This window comes from Oncorhynchus mykiss, chromosome 19 (genome assembly GCF_057628025.1).
Source record: "Oncorhynchus mykiss isolate SJ-2025 chromosome 19, ASM5762802v1, whole genome shotgun sequence".
Classification (NCBI taxonomy): Eukaryota; Metazoa; Chordata; class Actinopteri; order Salmoniformes; family Salmonidae; genus Oncorhynchus; species Oncorhynchus mykiss.
The window spans coordinates 8,672,791-8,682,236 of NC_143040.1; the positions used below are offsets into that span (position 1 = coordinate 8,672,791).

The 9,446-nt window shown below is 48.2% G+C and overlaps 1 protein-coding gene across 1 annotated transcript; it reads right to left on the reverse strand.

Moving 5' to 3' along the window:
• Positions 1 to 665: 665 nt before the first annotated feature.
• LOC110513705 (exosome complex component RRP45) lies at positions 666 to 9,412 on the reverse strand. Its single transcript, XM_090209528.1, has 12 exons — positions 9,229 to 9,412; positions 8,819 to 8,913; positions 7,962 to 8,081; positions 7,734 to 7,836; positions 6,997 to 7,134; positions 6,645 to 6,727; positions 6,266 to 6,398; positions 4,807 to 4,895; positions 4,491 to 4,645; positions 4,139 to 4,288; positions 2,544 to 2,616; positions 666 to 1,047 (listed from the first exon to the last, which is right to left on the reverse strand). The coding sequence occupies exons 1-12, from the start codon at positions 9,292 to 9,294 to the stop codon at positions 957 to 959; spliced, it is 1,296 nt and encodes a 431-aa protein (XP_090065654.1). The 5' UTR covers positions 9,295 to 9,412; the 3' UTR covers positions 666 to 956.
• Positions 9,413 to 9,446: the final 34 nt, after the last annotated feature.

Below are 9,446 nucleotides of genomic sequence, written 5' to 3' on the forward strand. Positions count from 1 at the left end.
ACATTGACTCTGTACTGGTACCCCCTGAATATAGCCTCCACATTGACTCTGTACCAGTACCCCCTGTATATAGCCTTCACATTGACTCTGTACCAGTACCCCCTGTATATAGCCTTCACATTGACTCTGTACCGGTACCCCCTGTATATAGCCTATAAACAATACATCTACTGTATGCTTCAGGCCTAATAAACAATACATCTACTGTATGCTTCAGGCCTAATAAACAATACATTTACTGTATGCTTCAGGTGGTGCCTAATACACAATACATCTACTGTATGCTTCAGGTGGTGCCTAATAAACAAGACATCTACTGTATGCTTCAGGCCTAATAAACAATACATCTACTGTATGCTTCAGGTGGTGCCTAATAAACAATACATCTACTGTATGCTTCAGGTGGTGCCTAATAAACAATACATCTACTGTATGCTTCAGGTGGTGCCTAATAAACAATACATCTACTGTATGCTTCAGGTGGTGCCTAATAAACAATACATCTACTGTATGCTTCAGGCCTAATAAACAATACATTTACTGCAAGGTTCCCCAACTGGCTGAATTTGACCCGCGGGTGGTTTTATTAGGGCCCTCATTTTCTGAACCAAAAAAACTAAATATTTTTTCATGATTGGAGACAGACTGTAAAAAGACCAGGAAAACATCTTAGAAATGATTTTAATTTAGGAAACCTGTTCCCAAGTTTTCTCACACACAACTGATTGTATACAAATGTAAGCACGGTTTGAAATTATTGTTTTATTTTGTGGCTTCTTGTGGTCAATTTCCAGTCTACTATTTATTTGTATTTATGTTCCATCCGCTCAAGAAAAAAAAAACATATTTCACTTCCTCTTCTTCTTCTGCTGCTGCTTGGAGGCTACTGCCCCCTCTTCTTCTGCTGCTGCTTGGAGGCTACTGCCCCCTCTTCTTCTTCTGCTGCTGCTTGGAGGCTACTGCCCCCTCTTCTTCTTCTTCTTCTTCTGCTGCTGCTGCTGCTTGGAGGCTACTGCCCCCTGTTGGTTAGAGATGGAGGCCTTCTCCCTGAGAGAGAACAAAGTCAGGTACATTTCTTCCTCAAAGTAAGCACAACTTCAATTGTAAAAAGGTTATTGTTTTCATGATTATAATAATGTATAATATACACATGAAATGAGCATCACTATATCTGGATCTCAGTAGATCAGAAGGATGTTCTGTTGTTGTTGTTATAGAAAGAACCCAACCTTACACTACAACTTGAATGGTTTGCATTTACAACAGCAATGAGACGATGTGCTTGTGGGTGTAACCCCCCCAAAAAAATAAATCCATCTGAAAGTGAAGGTGTCATTTCCATGGTACTTGTTCCTCCAAAGAGGAACTCTGGAGTGCTGTCAGAGTGACCATCGGGTTCTTGGTCACCTCCCAGACCAAGGCTCTTCTCCCCCGATTGCTCAGTTTGGCCAGGCGGCCAGCTCTAGGAAGAGTCTTGGTGGTTGCAAACTTCTTCCATTTAAGAATGAGGAGGCCACTGTGTTCTTGGGGACCTTCAATGCTTTAGAAATGTTTTGGTACCCTTCCCCAGATCTGTGCCTCGACACAATCTTGGTCTCCGTGCTCTCAGGACAATTCCTTCGAAACTCATGGCTTGGTTTTTATTCCTTTCCAGTACACAACACACTGACGTCACGGACAGATGCACACGACTCTCGTCTGCAGTAAGAAAATCATCCCCATCTGCACCCATTCAACAGTCTAAGACTTACGCTTTTATTACTTCTAAACAAAAATACGTTTTTTGGGGGGGTTCCCTTACGCTTACAGTGATGTTTTGATTCTCGCTTGAACAGTCGTTAAGATTATATTTGGTTGTGATCTTTGCAACAAACAAAAAAACTATTTTCGATGCAGAAGTTGTCAGCTAGAATACTAACCCTCATTGACATAGGCTGTAGCAAAAGCTTGAAGTGTTGTTTTTTAAAGTATAATGCAGTTGATTTGCGATGATGACACAAACTTTATATTAAGAAGGACATACGTACAAGCCGTAAAATCCAATTATAATAGACATGTACTGTCAAATCCACTCATAAGCAACATGTAAACAGAGGCATTTTTTTGGGGCTGCCGTTCTAGAAGAACTCCCTGGTGTTCTGCCACCAACTTGCTGCCGGTCTAGAAGAACTCCCTGGTGTTCTGCCACCAACTTGCTGCCGTTCTATAAGAACTCCCTGGTGTTCTGCCACCAACTTGCTGCCGTTCTAGAAGAACTCCCTGGTGTTCTGTCACCAACTTGCTGCCGTTCTATAAGAACTCCCTGGTGTTCTGCCACCAACTTGCTGCTGTTCTAGAAGAACTCACTGGTGTTCTGCCACCAACTTGCTGCCGTTCTAGAAGAACTCCCTGGTGTTCTGTCACCAACTTGCTTCCGTTCTAGAAGAACTCCCTGGTGTTCTAACACCAACTTGCGCGCGTCGCCCTGGTGAGGCAATGCTTGGGAGACACAGAAAGGGGTTCTATAGAACCCAGAAGAAAAAAAATCTAAAAGTGTCACTTACTTTGTTGTTACCTGGTTCAAGATGACAACATCCTCCTCCTCGCTGTCACTGTCTGAGATTACCACCACGTCACCTAGGAAACACAATCACACAATAAGATGAGGTGTACCTTATTGATCGTTAAACTTAAAGAACAGAAAAGTATCTTTATGCTCACAAACCAAACCTCCAACTCTCCAGAAGGGCTGGAGGCAATGGGTCAGGCGTAGAGGGGTGTTACCCGGGTGGTGAGTGAGGGATGGGTCAGGCGTAGAGGGGTGCTCCGCGGGTGGTGAGTGAGGGATGGGTCAGGCGTAGAGGGGTGTTACCTGGGTGGTGAGTGAGGGATGGGTCAGGCGTAGAGGGGTGTTACCCGGGTGGTGAGTGAGGGATGGGTCAGGCGTAGAGGGGTGCTCCGCGGGTGGTGAGTGAGGGATGGGTCAGGCGTATAGGGGTGTTACCTGGGTGGTGAGTGAGGGATGGGTCAGGCGTAGAGGGGTGCTACCCGGGTGGTGAGTGAGGGATGGGTCAGGCGTAGAGGGGTGTTACCCGGGTGGTGAGTGAGGGATGGGTCAGGCGTAGAGGGGTGTTACCCAGGTGGTGAGTGAGGGATGGGTCAGGCGTAGAGGGGTGTTACCCGGGTGGTGAGTGAGGGATGGGTCAGTCGTAGAGGGGTGTTACCCGGGTGGTGAGTGAGGGATGGGTCAGGCGTAGAGGGGTGTTACCCGGTTGGTGAGTGAGGGATGGGTCAGGCGTAGAGGGGTGTTACCCGGGTGGTGAGTGAGGGATGGGTCAGGCGTAGAGGGGTGTTACCCGGGTGGTGAGTGAGGGATGGGTCAGGCGTAGAGGGGTGTTACCCGGGTAGTGAGTGAGGGATGGGTCAGGCGTAGAGGGGTGTTACCCGGGTAGTGAGTGAGGGATGGGTCAGGCGTAGAGGGGTGTTACCCGGGTGCTGAGTGAGGGATGGATCAGGCGTAGAGGGATGTTACCCGGGTGGTGAGTGAGGGATGGATCAGGCGTAGAGGGGTGTTACCCGGGTGGTGAGTGAGGGATGGGTCAGGCGTAGAGGGGTGTTACCCGGGTGGTGAGTGAGGGATGGGTCAGGCGTAGAGGGGTGTTACCCAGGTGGTGAGTGAGGGATGGGTCAGGCGTAGAGGGGTGTTACCCAGGTGGTGAGTGAGGGATGGGTCAGGCGTAGAGGGGTGTTACCCAGGTGGTGAGTGAGGGATGGGTCAGGCGTAGAGGGGTGTTACCCGGGTGGTGAGTGAGGGATGGGTCAGGCGTAGAGGGGTGTTACCCAGGTGGTGAGTGAGGGATGGGTCAGGCGTAGAGGGGTGTTACCCGGGTGGTGAGTGAGGGATGGGTCAGGCGTAGAGGGGTGTTACCCAGGTGGTGAGTGAGGGATGGGTCAGGCGTAGAGGGGTGTTACCCAGGTGGTGAGTGAGGGATGGGTCAGGCGTAGCTCAGCGCCCCTGGAGCGATTGATTCATTTTTGTAGCCTGGTTCCAGATCATTCTGTGCCGTCTTGCCAACTATGACCATGGAAGACGGCACAAACAGATCTGGGACCAGGCGAGTCAGTTTCACTCACCCAAGGAAAACAAACAAATAGTTACCTCTCCCCTTCTCCTCATGTCCCTCTTCCAACTCCATCTTCAACTCCACCGTCTCATCTTCCTCCTCCTCCTCCTCCTCTTCCTTCAGACCCCAGGAGTTCTCTAGCCCCTCCCCCACCTGGCCTGTACCTGGCGCAGTTAACACTGGAGGGAACGCTGTCCCGCGGTTGGTTAAGGACTAGAGTCTAGAGTAAACCATGGATCAGTAGCATTGAGAAAACAGACAAGAGGACAGGCACACCAAGTCACTCGCTCACTAACTCACTCGCCCACAAACAATGACCTTCCCCCTTTGAGAAAATAGAGTCTTCTACTACAAATGTATTCAGAGTAACTTCAAGACTTTCTTTGAAGGGATACGTTTGGGGTGGGACCTCAGCTCTCTGGACGATCTCATTGGCCTTCTCCTTGACATCACTCATTTCCACAGGTGACACGTCTGTTTTCAGCGCTGTGATTCGCTCCTGGGGCAACGACTCTGCGAAGCCAAACTTACCCCCAGTTTTTCTGAAATAACCGATATTCAAAAAGAGAACTTTATTGGAATCCAAAAATGAAATGACGCCAAAGTAGCAACACCAGAGAGGTTTATATAAACGGGTTTCCACTCGATAGCACAGCCACAAAGTCAAAATGAACGCTAACGAGACCAAGTTGACGTGACCCACCTGGCTTTCTTGTCGTTCTCCAAGGCTTTGTTGATTAGCTCTGTGATCTCGGACACTTTGACACTAGCGATCTTACTGCACCTGAGGACCTGTACAAACACATCATGCTTTAGAGATACAATTCACAGTGAAGTAGCTAGAGTATGCTCGTATCCATCCTGAATATTATCAGCCCCCTGGCCTACCAAAGCCATGGTTATGATATCTAGACAAGTGTTTAGCATGCTGATTTGCGCGTAGAAAGTGTTGTTGTGGTCGTGGGTTGGCATCCCAGGTCTGCATTAGCTCCCCAGTACCCGCCTGGTCTTTTGAGCAGCTGACTGTATCTCTATGGCTCCCCAGTACCCGCCTGGTCTTTTGAGCAGCTGACTATCTCTATGGCTCCCCAGTACCCGCCCGGTCTTTTGAGCAGCTGACTGTATCTCTATGGCTCCCCAGTACCCGCCTGGTCTTTTGAGCAGCTGACTGTATCTCTATGGCTCCCCAGTACCCGCCTGGTCTTTTGAGTAGCTGACTATCTCTATGGCTCCCCAGTATCCGCCTGGTCTTTTGAGCAGCTGACTGTATCTCTATGGCTCCCCAGTACCCGCCTGGTCTTTTGAGCAGCTGACTGTATCTCTATGGCCCCCCAGTACCCGCCTGGTCTTTTGAGCAGCTGACTATCTCTATGGCTCCCCAGTACCCGCCTGGTCTTTTGAGCAGCTGACTGTATCTCTATGGCTCCCCAGTACCCGCCTGGTCTTTGAGCAGCTGACTGTATCTCTATGGCTCCCCAGTACCCGCCTGGTCTTTTGAGTAGCTGACTGTCTCTACGGCTCCCCAGTATCCGCCTGGTCTTTTGAGCAGCTGACTGTATCTCTATGGCTCCCCAGTACCCGCCTGGTCTTTTGAGCAGCTGACTGTATCTCTATGGCCCCCCAGTACCCGCCTGGTCTTTTGAGCAGCTGACTGTATCTCTATGGCTCCCCAGTACCCGCCTGGTCTTTTGAGTAGCTGATGGTATCTCTATGGCTCCCCAGTACCCGCCTGGTCTTTTGAGTAGCTGACTATCTCTATGGCTCCCCAGTACCCGTCTGGTCTTTTGAGCAGCTGACTGTATCTCTATGGCTCCCCAGTACCCGCCTGGTCTTTTGAGTAGCTGACTGTATCTCTATGGCTCCCCAGTACCCGACTGGTCTTTGAGCAGCTGACTGTATCTCTATGGCTCCCCAGTACCCGCCTGGTCTTTTGAGTAGCTGACTATCTCTATGGCTCCCCAGTACCCGCCTGGTCTTTTGAGCAGCTGACTATCTCTATGGCTCCCCAGTACCCGCCTGGTCTTTTGAGCAGCTGACTGTATCTCTATGGCTCCCCAGTACCCGCCTGGTCTTTTGAGTAGCTGACTGTATCTCTATGGCTCCCCAGTACCCGACTGGTCTTTGAGCAGCTGACTGTATCTCTATGGCTCCCCAGTACCCGCCTGGTCTTTGAGCAGCATGATGCCTCCACTAGACTGGATGGAGCAGATCTCTCTGTGTTTGTTCATGGCTATCATCAGCAGGCCGTCCATCACACGCTCCTCACGCTCACACGGGTCAACCAACAGGTAGGTCCTGGAGCAGAGGGAGAGGGGTAGGAGAGGGGATATGAGATAGGACATAGAGAGCAGTGGAGAGAAGGAGAACAGGAGAGGAAAGGGAAGAGAGGAGAGAAGGAGAACAGGAGAGGGAAGGGAAGAGAGGAGAGAAGGAGAACAGGAGAGGGAAGGGAAGAGAGTCAGAGAGAGAACTGCAATGGCAGCCATCACTGTCTGATAGTGATATCAAACATACAGGTGATCTTATATAACAGGGACCTACCCTTGTTGGAAGAAGGAGAAACTGACACAGATGGGCATGTGGTAGATGCTGAGGGGAATGGGGTCTCTCTCCTCTGTACTGTACTGTGGAACAGACACATGAAGGGTTAAATCATTATAAATTGGGGTTGTGTTCATTAGGGCATGCAACAGGTGACATTTTTCGAACCTTTTGCAACGTGTGACAAAAATGAGTGTGTCTTATTAGACAAATCCAGGTGGTCCTTCCCTGCTTGTCAGTTTGGTTCCTAATTAACACTACCCAGGGGTGTAATCAATGTCAAAGATTGTTGCCATGGCATTAGTTGTCGATAGCATCACCCCCCCCCCCCCCCCCCCACCCCTCTCCTCACCACAGTGACTTCCTCTCCCTGGATGCCCACATCGGGCCGTCTGAAGTGACAGAGGGCCGCGATGGCAGCAATGCTGGCAGCGTCCATTAGGTTACCATCGTGGTTCAGCAAGTGGACGTCCACCCTAATCTGCCACACCTGGAGATACACAGACACACTAATTACACAGACATTAATCTGTACCACACCTGGAGATACAGACACACTAATTACACAGACATCGATCTGTACCACATCTGGAGAGATAAACAGGTAGATATAGACATAGATCTGTACCACACCTGGAGATACACAGACACACTAATTACACAGACATGGATCTGTACCACATCTGGAGAAATAGACAGGTAGATATAGACATAGATCTGTACCACACCTGGAGAAATAGACAGGTAGATAGGCATTATAGATCTGTACCACACCTGCAGAAATAGACAGGTAGATAGGCATTATAGATCTGTACCACATCTGGAGAAATAGACAGGCATTATACCTTGGAAGACCAGTAGATATACACTGAGTGTACAAAACATTAAAAACACCTTCCAAATATTGAGTTCCTGTCAATTCAGGAATTAAACTGAAATAACAATTATCTTCAATGCTTTTCAATGGAGAACATTTCAAATTGGAATTTGGTTTACTTCCTGAATTGACTGGAATTGAAACCCAATTTGGGGACTTTCGTTCACAGCCTTCATGCCAAACTTCAGGTGTGTGTGTATGTTTGTGTGTACCTTCTCTCCAGACACCACACACAGAGACTCTGTGTCTATACACTTGGAATTCCTGAGGCATCTCTCCAGCTGTCTGTTCAGCTTCACCAACAGCTCTGACTGCCTAGAGATAGAGAGAGATCAAGAAGGGGGAAGGACAACCATGCAGATAAAAACATTTCAGTGATCGTTTTTCAGATGCAATTTACACTATAGCCTTATGAAGTAAAAACATAGTAGGACTCTTACCTGCCCATCTCAAATGCTGGAGAAGCCATGGGAGACAGCTCAATGTTGAAGAAAATGAGTCCTTCATTCGGTCGGTTCTCTTTCGGAGTAATGAGCTCACAGGACACCTGGGCCATGATCCTGGAGGTTAGGAACACACCATTTTTTAATTTTTTTATTTAACCAGACAAGTCGGTTAAGAACAAATTCTTATTTACAATGACGGCCTACCCACGGCCAGATACAGCCTGGATTCAAACCAGGGACTGTAGTGACGCCTCTTGCACTGAGTGCGTTTGACTGCTGCGCCACTCAGGAGCCCAAACGTACAAAGTTAATCTCAAACCGCCCCTAGCACTGTCACCTAGCCCCTAGCCACTACCACAGTCACCTAGCCCCTACCACTGTCACCTAGCCCCTACCACTGTCACCTAGCCCCTACCACTGTCACCTAGCCCCTAGCCGCTACCACTGTAACCTAGCCCCTACCACCTAGCCCCTAGCACTGTCACCTATGCTGCTTTATAGATCTGAAAGGATGGATGGGTATATGGCAAAACAATTCTGCCAATCCAATCAGATAGCAAGGTACAGCTAATGCCATACTTGTATCCAGTCCTTTCAGATGTATGCAAACGTAGTGCAAAAGCCTGCCATATTAGTAGCAAGAAAGCCAACTCCACTAAGAATGGCTGTCAACCATTTTCGGTTACTGTACCACCAAGTGCATTTGGCTTTGCCTGGTGCACCCGTCATCTACATTTTTAGCAGTAAGCCTTGGGGCTTCTCAACGATCCGCTTTAGATAGGCCAGTAGCTTTGGTTGAGAGCCACTGCTCAACTGTCATTTCTTTGCCTTCAAAAGGCAGGAACACTCGCCTCGTCTTCCCCAGGTCAACAAAGCAGCATCCATAATCTGTCCCGAACGAGATCTTGATGCTCCTGTAGTCATAGGTCTGTCTCCCATCCAAGCGCTGCAGGTACACATTATTGAGCGAGATTATGTATCGTAAATATTTATAGCTAGTATAGCAACGATGCATCGAAATATAATTAGCTAGCTAGCTAGCTAGCTAGCTAGGTAGCTCAAGTTTACAACAGGTTATGTACAATGACCCAGAACTCTACCAAACTCTGTAACGTTGGTAGATAGAGATAGACACTGTACAATATTTTAGTTCGGGTTCCCACATCTAAATTGGTCATTTATGTCAGCTAACTAGCATATCTGGCTATCTCAGCTAGCACGTTTCATTCACATGCAAGCATACACAAATTGCATCAGCTACCTTTTTTTCTTGAATAGCTTTGAGTAAAAAGTCCCGCTCGCAGTTTGATAACGGCGTATCTCTCATGTTGGCTGTCTATGAATTGTATATTGCTATGCCGGTGTGTTTTTTTTGTTAACATGTGTTCACGTTTCAACAATCGTCAACATTCATGAACTCTGCTCCGGAAGAGCAACATAGAAGTTATCACAATAAAAGTAATCAAAATGAGGTATATT

Coding starts and splice junctions, on each gene's coding strand:
- LOC110513705 (XM_090209528.1), bottom strand. CDS start 9,294: ATGAGAGATACGCCGTTATCAAACTGCGAGCGGGACTTTTTACTCAAA. Junction 6,399..6,644: donor TTCTCCTTCTTCCAACAAGG/GTAGGTCCCTGT, acceptor CCTCTGCTCCAG/GACCTACCTGTTGGTTGACC. Junction 2,617..4,138: donor ACATGAGGAGAAGGGGAGAG/GTAACTATTTGT, acceptor TGTGTTTCCTAG/GTGACGTGGTGGTAATCTCA.